Consider the following 11,853-nt stretch of genomic DNA (forward strand, 5'->3'; position numbering starts at 1 on the left):
ATTGAAATTATTTATATATCTTATATCTTATCTTATATATAAAAGAAAGAAACGTTGGGCAACCCTAAAAAACTCTAATGGTGTTTCTGTAATTATTTTTAATATTTTTTTCTATTAATTCTTTTACTATAATTTTCAACAATTATCAATCTCCTATTTTTCATCAATATATTTCAAATCTTAATAGGTAAAGATAGAAATTCGATTTGTTAAATCTTAATCTATACATTTGGATTATAAATCTTAATCTGCAATATTTAAAAAAAAACTAATGTTATTAAATTTTACTATGTACTATATTTTCTTATTTTGTATTAAATTTATTATTTTTTTAATTTTTAAATAATATCCCGGTGCATCTCACGGGGAAAAAATGCTAGTATATATAATAAGTAAATATTTATAAAATTTTAATTAAAATAATATAAAACACAAATCTATTTTAGGCTATATTAGGCCCGTAGTTGTATTGGGCTTTACGAATTCATGGCCCATAAAGCCCGCTCTTATTCTTTGCAGTTTTCTCCAATTTGAGTAGTATAGCTCCTCCATTCTTCAAGAAACTGCACACGAAAAACAGTTGCCACATCAAAATCACAAATTATCGATCAATCAATCTCTTTTTTCCCGCATAGGTGAGCACACGCTGCTCTGACACATTGTTTGAAGAATCGGAAATTCAATTTCACGCCATTTGGTTTGTCTCCGACTGTAATTTTTAATCGCTTGTGCTTATTCTCCGATGTTTGTTCGCGATCAATTTTTTTTTTTTTTTTTTTTTTTTTTGTGTGTGTGTGGATTTTTCTCGATTTAAATTGTTCTGTGTTTATTTTTCAGTTTCCTGTCGCAAATGTTACTGTTCTTGTTGAACAGTGGAATTCTATATGTGCTGAAGTGGAATTCTGGGTGTGTATGTGTGTGTTAAAGAGATTTGTGTATGTGTGTGTTAAAGAGATTTACTATATTTTTGTGCGTATGAATATGCATACTTCATATACTGTTCTTATTGAACAGTGGAATTCTGTGTGTGTGTGTGTGTTTGTGTGTGTGTGTGTGTGTGTGTGTGTGTGTGATTTTGTAGATTTGTGCGTATAATATGCATACTTCATGTACTGTTCTTATTGAACGGTGGAATTGTGTGTGTTTGTGTGTGTGTGATTTAGTAGATTTGTGCGTATGAATATACATACTTCATATACTGTTCTTATTGAACAGTGGAATTCTATGTGTGTGTGTGTGTTTGTGTGTCAGTGTGTGTGATTTAGTAGATTTGTGCGTATGAATATACATACGTCATATACTGTTCTTATTGAACAGTGGAATTCTATGTGTGTGTGTGTGCTTTTGTGTGTGTGTGTGTGTGTGTGTGTGTGTGTGTGTGTGATTTAGTAGATTTGTGCGTATGAATACACATACTTCATATACTGTTCTTATTGAACAGTGGAATTCTATGTGCGTGTGTGTGTGTGTAGATTTCTGCGTATGAATATGCGTAATTCATATATGTATATTTATGTATCTATGCAATGGGAAGTTAGATACAATCATACTAGAACTTGTAGACATTGTATTCATGAAGTTATTTGGGCAAATTTTGATGAATTCTCGATACAAGTTTGAATCAAAACAACAGTATCTTGTAAAAGCCAGTCTACGTCATTGAATTTATTGTTTGTAATGACACTTAAAATGACCATATTAAACTCTAATTGCCTCCATAAAAGAGTATTGTATATGAATGCATATATGAGCATATATGAGATTTGTGATACAATAATAATCTGTTCTTGCAGCTTAAAATGGGGGTATATCTGAGCACTCCCAAGACTGAAAAGATCTCAAACGACGGTGAGAACGACATGCTTAGATTCGGATTATCATCCATGCAGGGATGGCGAGCAACAATGGAAGATGCTGTAAATATCATTCTCCTTTTATAATGCTCTGAATACATAGCTTAAGTTGTTGTCACTCTGAAACAATTTCATCCATTAGAAATGATGTAGTTTTTGTAATATGCCGTATTTGTTATGATATTTATTTTTCTGCATAAATTATAATATAGCGCTTCTTATATTATAGGAATTCATTTTTATAGTGCTTGTTATATACCATTGGTTATAGGACTGTATTGTTCCTTTTTAACATCCAGTAGCATATATACGTTCTGACAGGCTTCTATCGAACGATGGGATAATCCTTCTTTTTTAATTTCCTCCTGGAAAATGTTATATTGAAGAATAACGTCAATGACCATTGGAAAGTATGACTTGATGGCGCAGTACGATATGGAATGAACTTCAACAGTTCTTTATATTTGCAGTTAATAATTATATGTGTTGTAGAGACTCGCAATTTGATTTGGAGAAGATGAATCTAACACTGACTTGACGTTCTGTGGTTTTTACTGGATCTAACATTGAAATATCTTGAGAAGTTCTATTTTCTTACGTAACTGGATTAGACGATGAATGAGTGCATCACTATCGAATAGTTGAGTGATTTTAGGAGCCCCTGTATTTAACTCAGAGGAAAGGACATATGATGTTATATGGTTATGAATTTAGAAGATGCATATTAGATTTATCTGGTATGTAATCACATTATTTGCTCTATCAGTTGCTTAACACTTGACATTATATTTATCCTTTGTGAGAAAGGCTGAATGCTTTGTGGTTCTTAGATAGTTCAATATGGTCAATTGTATTTCATATCTAAGATCTTAATTTATCAGTCTCGTGTTTTTTTTCGTCTTGGCTTGAGTTATTCTACAGCATGCTGCATTCTCTCATTTGGATGATTCGACTTCTTTCTTTGGAGTTTATGATGGCCATGGGGGTAAACTTTGATCTCTTAACTTTCCAATCTTAATGAGTTTTCTTGCCTACATTTCAACTCCGCTCGATTTATTGGCTTCATACTGATTTTAAAAGTAGCCTCAGTTTTACTTTTAATTGATAATCATTTCACCTAGAAAAGGAAAAAGGTTTTTCTAGTTAGAAACACAAGGCTTGTTCACAATTTTGGCTCTGCATACGAGTTCTGATTGGTTAAGAGACGTATTCCTGCTTCAAGAATTGAGATAATAATAAGCAGAATTAACCAAATGACATTGACATGCGTATTTTTCAAATGACAAAAGAAACAGATTCTGCTGATGTTTGAGATTGTGCAATAATTAACTCGTATTTTGTGGAGTACTTTAGTAGTTCTGAAGTAAATGTGTGGAATTAGTTCGTCGGCTTTTGTATGAACATAATTTTGAATATGCGGTTAGTTAAAATAGTATTTACTGCCCAAGTTTATTAGGAACCTTGTTATTTTTTTTATGGCTGTTGCAATTTCTTATTAACAATTTAACATCATGAAATCATTACTCTCTGCAGGTGAAGAAGTTTCCAAATTTTGTGCGAAGTTTCTTCATCAACAGGTGCTAGGGAGTGATGCATATGCAGCCGGCGATCTGGAAACATCTCTTAGAAAGGCCTTCCTAAGGTTTTTTGTAATTCTTTTTATTTGTTGATTGATATTATAAAATATGTTTACCTATATTTTATAATCACCATTTGATGATTATGCATACAAATTTTTAATGTCATATTCTTCTCCATTACAGAATGGATGAAATGATGTGTGGAATTAATGGACGGAAAGAGTTGGCAACATTAAGGGGCAAAGGGGACCAACCAAAGGCTAAGGAAGATAATGACCAAACAGACTACTGGTCTTCTGAGAAGGTGCATGTTCAGTATACTCGGTAAACCGTCTAGTGGAAAAAATAATCGAATTAATTGATATTGTAGTGTTTTTCAGCCTTCAATTAGATTCCGGGATTTCTTTGGTACGTGAATTTTGATGGCAATACCAAATACTTGCTAATTTCCTTATTCAAAATATTAATTTATTTATGCTTGGCGGTTTGATGATGTTGAAGCTTGTTCAGAATTCGGTAATTCTATATTCCTAAGACCTCTTATTTCACTCGTTCTCCTTTCCTTTTTTTCAGATTCCCCAGTTTTTTCTGTATTTTAAGTCAACTCCTGTTTAAGCCAGCCAGCATTAATCAAATATGGCCCTTATATATTGTGTCGCCTTCATGTGAACCGAAACTTAACAAGACATATGGCACACAAGGATTTCTAAATATGTTTTGAAATGCAGGGAAATCACTCTGCTAATAAGGGTCCAAGTGCTGGAAGTACTGCTTGTGTTGCAGTGATCCGAAATAACCAACTGCTTGTTGCAAATGCGGGCGACTCTCGATGCGTCATGTCTCGGAACGGAGAGGTGAAATTATTTTAATTTTCCTTTACATTTTTACTGTTTGTGAGTCAAAAACTAGCCTTTAAATTCATGCAGGTTTTTCCTTTGAGGACAAAAACTACTCAGATGGCTAATTGAATTTATCAAATGTACTTGAGAATTTTTTCTAGTTCATGCCGTGTGCTTGCAATTTAGTAACGACTATTGTGATTGTTGATTTTACGTAATATGCACAAAATTTTTGCAATAACTTCGTGCAGGCACATGAAATGTCCAAGGATCATAAACCAGATCTTGATCATGAGAAGAGAAGGATATTGGAGGCCGGTGGTTATGTACAACATGGGCGGGTCAATGGGAGCCTGAACTTGTCAAGGGCTATTGGTACTTTGCACAATTTTAACATCTATTTAAGACGTTTGTGAGAGAGTGCTGGATTTTTTTCCTTTGTTCAGTATCGATAGTTTCAAATACTTTCAGGTGATATGGAAATGAAGCAAAACAAATCATTGCCTGCAGAACAGCAAATTGTGACAGCAGACCCAGATATAGTTACTGTATGTGGAATCTTTACTTTTATCCTCTCAATTTCTGTGACGAAAGAAAAGCTGTTTCATAACTATATGTCCTTCATATTGTCATACTTGCTTTCAAAGCCGATATTTCTTTGAAAACGTGACCGATTTTCTATTGTTGTCCCTTCTGTAATAGGTTGAGCTTTCTGAAGATGATGATTTTCTTATAATCGCCTGTGACGGGATATGGTAAGTTTTTTTTCTTTCTTTTTCTCTCTTTGCTGGTCCTATATGTTTAGAAGCTGTCTTTATGTTACTGTATTATTTGTTCCATAAGAGATTCTTCTCTTATATCAATTCTATGTAGCGACTCTGTAAATATATGCATTGGCAAGAATATATAATTTTACATGAAGAAAATTTCCGTATGGTTTCATTAGCCAAATTTAAATTCTTAGCATGTAATGTGTTTGGAGATGAAGAACAGCAACTTCTAATCCCACTTGCCGAAATTAATTCTCGTTTGTGTTTCTTATTAACAAAATTACAGTTGTATATCATAGATATTTTATGTACATTATGTATATGAAAATTTTATTTTGCTAGGGATTGCATGACAAGTGAACGAGCTGTTGATTTCGTGAAAGAACAGCTCAAAACTGTAAGTTTCTTTTCGTTCAACCGTTACGACACATTTCAAATGCATGGGAGGTGAAAATTAACAAGTGTCTTAAAAATCCACAGGAGAAGAAGCTGTCGGTGGTGTGTGAAAAAGTACTAAGCAATTGTTTGGCCCCGTCTTCTGGTCAAGATGGCTGCGATAACATGACCATGATCTTGGTTCAATTCAAAAAACCTCTCGAGGTAAAAAAATCGCCCTCCAACGAGGAACTGCCTCTGCCGTTAGTACAGCAGTAGTACACTTCTTACCAAAAATTCCGGGGCGACATTAATCTGACTTAGTCTTAAAAAACTCGTTCAGATTACAGATACTAGACGTTGCACATGGTATATTTTTGACAGCTCTTAGTAAATATTGCTGCTTTTTTTAGGCAATTATCTTTCTGTTTTTTTTTAGGAATGAATCCCAATATTACACGACTTTTTACGATGAGTTCGTTTCAGTTGGGCAATTGTGACATGTATTGCGCAAATAAGGGCTCAGTTAATCAGGTTGGAAGAATAATAGTAGACAATTTTTACGAACTATCTGAAAATCGAAATGGTTGTTCCTTGTTTTCTCTGGTACGCTAGATATTTTTCTATATGCCAAGTGTGTTGTGGAGCCATGAAATTTTGGATTTTTCGATTAGGAATGTGTTTGGCGTATAATGATTGCGTGGTTCAATGAACCAGACGTGAACTCGAGGTGGTCCTAAACGTGTTCGTGTAACCTTGTGAGCACTTCTATTTTGAGAATAGTGGATAGGTGTTTAAGACTTTGTTTAGCCTGATATGGAACCTTTCATTTTCATGTTGACTGTGTAATGGGGAATATCTCTTCCTTTTGTTATAGGTAAGGGTGAAAAGTTGAAAACTCGTACGGGATTTTCGAATTCCGTCAATTCTGATCCGGAAATTTATGATTTCCGAGTAATATTTTACATTTCGAATTCCTGATTTTTTTATTTCAGATTTTTCTCCATTATTTTAATTTTTTTTTTGAAAATTACACTTATAACATAATTATTATTATGTGTTTTATACTATAGGTGATTCGGGGGAAAAAAAAAAAGAATCTTTGAATTCTGTCAATTTTGATTAAGAGCCTCTTTGGCTAAGCTTATAAGCTCCTAAAAATATCTTATAAGATGTTTAGGAGCTTATAAGTTGTTAAAAGGTGTTTGGTAAAAAAATTGGAAAATATCTTATTTTTTCCAAAAATAAGCTGTTAGGGAGCTTATAAGATGTTTTTAAAAAAATACCTCTACCCCACATTTTTTCTTTAAGATCTTATTTGCTTCTTTACTAAAACACTTAAAATACAAAATTACCCTAAAATACTTTATTATATTACATGAATACTAATAATATTTATATTTACGGAAAAAGTTGATTTTTTTTCGAAAGTTCTAGTTCCGATCTGATTTGTCTAATTTTCATCCCCTAACTGTTGATTTTAAATAATGTAGACTTCATCCGTTGTGGTAAATTTGTCATCATAAATCGAAAGCGAAATCGAAAATTGAAATCCAAAATCGACCACCATTTATAATTTGTGAAAATATCGATCCTGATTAAGTAGTTATAATAAAGTGAGTGCTTTGTCCTCCTCCACAGATTCTCTATCTGTTTCTTTAAAATATCCTTCGTTCCTCTATTTCCTTTTCCATGGAATTTTATATTAAATAAGAATTGAAGTATTATATTCAACTGTTAACATTAAATAAATTATTTTAATATCTTAGCCATTTTGTCTCTCTCTTCATCCATCCACTTACTTTTCACACCTCTCACAATTCAATAATAATAATAATAATAATAATAATAATAAATAATAGGGTCCATAATAAATGTCAAAACGTTTTGCATGTTAATTATATAATTAATTAATCAGTCAAATATCTTCATATATATGCAATTTGTAGCTTTTGCACCAAGTCTTGTCAAAATATAGGCATTTAATTTATTTTTGTAAATATCTTCATCTATGCAACTTGTAGCTTTTACAGCAATTTCTTTTTTAACTTATCGCCATATTAATTAATTAATTTGAAATATCAACTAATTAAAACTCATCAATGAATGAGTCTCTGAAGACTTGGTTATAATAATAATAATATAATATACACAGTCGGAGTGGTTCTAATGGACACACGTTTTTAATTTGTTCTGCGTTTGATTAATTCAAAAGATCGTAGGAAAATCATTTTTTTAATTAATGAGGCTTAATATAAAAGTTTTTGAAATTTCGCGGGAATGCACCCTCAAATCAAAACCTATCCTATGGTCAACCTATATAATTCTACTTCATTTAATTAATAAAATAAAAAAATAAAATTAGTGGGAAGGACATATTTTAATCATTTCTACATAGGATTTATGTAACCAACATATGCTGACATATACTATTTAATTTTACATTATCGATCTACACATAATTATACATGTATATAAATATATTCTTCGTGCTCAGTGAATAATTATTTATTATTTAATAGTACATAATGTATTTCATTGGCCAAATTTATATTGGACCTAGAATTTTGAGAAAATCAAGTGTGCATGGCTTACAAGTGTCAACACGAAGAATTTGAGTCTATCCATTTGTGGATAAGTAGATATTATCAAGTATATATATATATCCAATTATCCATAAATAATCTATTTTTGCGTAGATAATATACAATTTATAACCACAAACGTAAAACAAATAAATTTTAAAAAGGTAATTTTATCCGAATCACCACCAAAATAGGAGAACTTATTGGATCACATCTGCAATATTTTCAAATATTGCTTTGAAATGGTACCATTGCTTTGCAAATTACGCCTACCACCCCTGAGGTTAAATTAAATTACAAAAAAGATCAATTTTATTTGGGTAATTACAACTAACCCTCAACTATGTATTGTCATTCATAAACACTCATCATTCAATAAGTACATTCAACATGGTATAGATGTACATACAAGACAAATAAAAGGGATTTTTCGTAACTTAATCTTACTTCAGGGGCTGATCGTAATTTGCCATTTTTATTTCGAAACAGTTTGTATTCAATTATTCGGTTTTATAGATACAATATCCAATAAAATCAAATTAAAGAAAATAGTAAAAAGCATATTCCCCAATTAGAAATAAGAAATATATAAAATACCCAATAATGTTAATAAATAAATAAATAAATAATCTGACTAGGACAATAGCAAAAGGCCAAAGGACGGATAAGCTCGTCTTCACTGACCCCATTTTTCTGTCCACACCCCCAATATACGTTAAAAAAAAAGGTAAATTATGAAAACCCCCCTAAAATTAAATTAAATTACAAAAACCACCTCAACCTGTTCGTAAATACCAAAAGCCCCTTGATGTTTGTTTCCGTCTTACACGAACCCCTTACAGTGTGACTTTTGATGGACTTTTTTTTTTTTTTATTCCAGGGAATAGACTTTACACAATTTTAGATATTTTTTTATTTCTCACCTATTTAACATAAGGTATAATAAACTGTACACATTTTCTATTATAAAACTCGATCGGCGGTTGATTAGAAGGGGATTTTGGCTATTATGGATAGGCGAGGGTGTTTTTAATTATTTAGCCTAATTTCAGGGAGTTTTTCGTAATTTACCCTAAAAAAAAACCACCCCCCTCACCCCCAAAGACTTTTAGATAAGGACCCATAATTACACGTCAGCACGCAGACACACACACAATACAATATATATATATGTGTGTATATAAAGCATCTTCCATTATCCATGTGTGTATAGAATCCTTCTTTGTTTATTCTTCTTCTCTGGTTCCAATATTGTATTCAAAAAGCGTCACCTCCTCATTAACCCCAATTCCTAATCTCAAGTATTAAAATATTATTATTATATATATCTCCATCGCCATCAACATCGTCGTTCCGTGCCAATTATTCATAGAGAGAGAAAGAAGAGAGAGAGAGAGAGAGACAGAGGTATATATATAAATATATATTAGCTTCGATTGTATTGTGTGATTTCAGGATCTTCGAAATTACTGGATTTTAGGGTTTCGATAATTCGTCGACAACAAAAAAAAAATTAAGAATGTCTGCTGCTGTGGGTTGTGGATACGCGCCGGGTGCTTTGGCTGTGAATTCATCCAGACAAAAATTGAAGAACTTCAATAAAAATAATAATAATAAAAAGGGATTTAGGGTTTCATGTGTTTCTTCTTCTGCTGTTTCTGATCCGTACAAAACTTTGAGGATTAACCCCGGTGCATCTGAATCCGAGGTTCGCAAGGCTTTCAGGCAGCTTGCTCTTCAGGTAATTTTTTTTAATCCTTTTTTTTTTTAATTATAAATAATTTTGTTGGGCTAAAGATTTGTTTTTTATTCTAGGATTTTTTAAAATTTTTTTTTTCGAATTGTGTTTAATTTTTAATTTTTTTATACTATTTTTAGATTATACGATGAAATTGAAATTAGATCTAGTGATTTGAAATTGGCAAGCTGAAATTATTGAAATATTGGATAATAGATTTTTCTTTTTAATGATTAATGATTAATTGTAATTAAAGCTATTTATCCATTCCAGATGATATTTTTTGCTATCTTAATTACATCAGTTGACCCTTTTTGTTTTTTCAAATCCGTGGTGCATTAATATTTTTTTCCTTATTTTGATTTATTTTATTTTATTAATAACAATTAAAGATTTTCATATTTAATTTTTATTAACCTTTTGATTTTGATTTTGATTGCAGTATCATCCAGATGTATGCAGAGGAAGCAATTGCGGTGTCCAATTTCACCAAATCAATGAAGCATATGATGTAAGTAATTATCCTCATTAATCAACTTTTATTTATTTATTTTTCTTGTTATTAAATTAATGATAATTACCTTTTAATCTCTTTCTTAATTGTGTGGATTAGAAATGTTATAGTTACATGATTCCATTTTTTTATTCTCTATGATAAGATCTAAGCCTACTCGTGTCGGTGGGCGTAAATATGATCCTCTTTTATTGGCTTGGACCTTTCAAAAACTCGTGAAGCCGATTAATAAACCTAATTGGGATTTAATATTTCGATTATTTCGGCAAATATGGAGTTATGCATAGTCTATGACTGTAGATATGTTATATGTGTACAAATATTTGTGTTAGGCCTCGTTTGGTTGGGAAAATTATGGCTAACTGAATAATTGGATTTTGTTTGTTGTTTTGTCTTTCATTGTACCTTTTAGTTTTGATTAGATTATTTAATCTTTTCTTGGCAACCAAACGAGACCTTAGTGTACAATAAGATACATATGTATCGCAATTCACCATATATAGCATCTATAAGTCCGTAACTATATAATTAAGTTCAATTAAAATATTTTTTAGTGCACAAATGGGGTGTCTTTGAATATACTCGATTTTTTAGACAAATTCTTGATTTCTTTCGATCAAACTAGTTATTGAGTTACCCAATCTAACATATGTTTGTGATGGTATTAATAATGCAGATTGTGATGAGTAATCTTAGGGGAGAGCCGACCCAACCGATTTTGGAGATCTACGAGCAATACGATGACAATGAAATGAGAGGAATCTTCGATGAAGATTACGAGCTGTGGGAAGAGTGGATGGGTTATGAAGGAGCCGGTATTCGTGATTACTCTTCACACATCAATCCTTACATATGATTGATTGATCCTGCAAATTATTCGAAATAATTTTTCTTTTTCCTTTTTTTGACGACGAAGAAAAAAAAATGCCCACATCTTTTACAATGTACATAAGTTGTTGAAGATGTTTTGAGGTGTTTTTGTTGTATATAATCATCTTTACTCTTTTGGTCTTCCTATGTGTACATATTATATTTATGGTATGAAGATATGGGAATTAGTTGAATTCACAATTTATAATGTGTATCTATTTATTGAATGAAATGAAATATTTTATCGATTTTCGGTGTTTGATTTTGTTGTTGAGCAGTACTGGTTTCATTCTATGTTTGATCTCGGTTTGTGCTCGAATTCGCAAATTCGTGTGATGTCTATTGCTTCTCTTAGTAACGTGAAAAATATCGTAAAGTAAAACTTATATTTAATTCCAAAGTAGAAAATTTTCGAATTGAAATTGTTGAAGTTCGGAAATTTTGTTTCTTTATCGACCTAAACTATAAAAATACAAAACAATTTTGTCTTATAAATAGGAATTTCCAAATTCCGTCAAAAAATGTGAGAATTTTCGAAAATATTTCTTGAAAGTATCAAATCGAAAATCGGAACATTGTATAAAATTTTCCAATTCAAACAAAATTAGGAAAAATTGATACGAAATTTCGTAGATTGAAATAAAAGATTCTAAATGAAGAGTGAAATTTGTTCACAAATAATAATAAAATTAATATTTACTTATGCGAAATAAAAAGAGAGTCATTACT

The 11,853-nt window shown here is 31.3% G+C and overlaps 2 protein-coding genes across 3 annotated transcripts; both read left to right on the top strand.

Annotated features, from left to right (window-relative positions):
• Nucleotides 1–496: 496 nt before the first annotated feature.
• On the top strand, nucleotides 497–6,018 carry LOC105975547 (putative protein phosphatase 2C 60). 2 transcript variants are annotated; one of them, XM_013000746.2, is made up of 11 exons: nucleotides 497–635; nucleotides 1,794–1,916; nucleotides 2,775–2,838; nucleotides 3,387–3,495; nucleotides 3,617–3,737; nucleotides 4,162–4,287; nucleotides 4,524–4,647; nucleotides 4,744–4,820; nucleotides 4,975–5,027; nucleotides 5,385–5,439; nucleotides 5,523–6,018. In XM_013000746.2, the coding sequence occupies exons 2-11, from the start codon at nucleotides 1,800–1,802 to the stop codon at nucleotides 5,694–5,696; spliced, it is 1,020 nt and encodes a 339-aa protein (XP_012856200.1). In that variant the 5' UTR covers nucleotides 497–635; nucleotides 1,794–1,799; the 3' UTR covers nucleotides 5,697–6,018. The 2 variants fall into 2 exon arrangements, with proteins under 2 accessions (XP_012856200.1, XP_012856197.1); XM_013000743.2 differs by having other exon boundaries at nucleotides 537–697.
• Nucleotides 6,019–9,187: 3,169 nt separating this feature from the next.
• Nucleotides 9,188–11,369, top strand: LOC105975549 (chaperone protein dnaJ 8, chloroplastic). The gene is made up of 3 exons (XM_013000748.2): nucleotides 9,188–9,743; nucleotides 10,183–10,251; nucleotides 10,931–11,369. The coding sequence occupies exons 1-3, from the start codon at nucleotides 9,522–9,524 to the stop codon at nucleotides 11,108–11,110; spliced, it is 471 nt and encodes a 156-aa protein (XP_012856202.2). The 5' UTR covers nucleotides 9,188–9,521; the 3' UTR covers nucleotides 11,111–11,369.
• Nucleotides 11,370–11,853: the final 484 nt, after the last annotated feature.

Source organism: Erythranthe guttata, chromosome 9, assembly GCF_056151865.1.
Source record: "Erythranthe guttata isolate IM_541 chromosome 9, IM_541, whole genome shotgun sequence".
NCBI classification, from domain to species: domain Eukaryota; kingdom Viridiplantae; phylum Streptophyta; class Magnoliopsida; order Lamiales; family Phrymaceae; genus Erythranthe; species Erythranthe guttata.

Bases quoted from the DNA above. Each gene is read 5' to 3' on its own strand.
- LOC105975547 (XM_013000746.2), top strand. From the start codon at position 1,800: ATGGGGGTATATCTGAGCACTCCCAAGACTGAAAAGATCTCAAACGAC. The intron at 3,738-4,161 runs GTGCATGTTCAG...TTTGAAATGCAG, and splicing joins ACTACTGGTCTTCTGAGAAG to GGAAATCACTCTGCTAATAA. The intron at 4,648-4,743 runs GTACTTTGCACA...AAATACTTTCAG, and splicing joins GAACTTGTCAAGGGCTATTG to GTGATATGGAAATGAAGCAA.
- LOC105975549 (XM_013000748.2), top strand. From the start codon at position 9,522: ATGTCTGCTGCTGTGGGTTGTGGATACGCGCCGGGTGCTTTGGCTGTG. The intron at 9,744-10,182 runs GTAATTTTTTTT...TTTTGATTGCAG, and splicing joins TCAGGCAGCTTGCTCTTCAG to TATCATCCAGATGTATGCAG. The intron at 10,252-10,930 runs GTAAGTAATTAT...TTAATAATGCAG, and splicing joins AAATCAATGAAGCATATGAT to ATTGTGATGAGTAATCTTAG.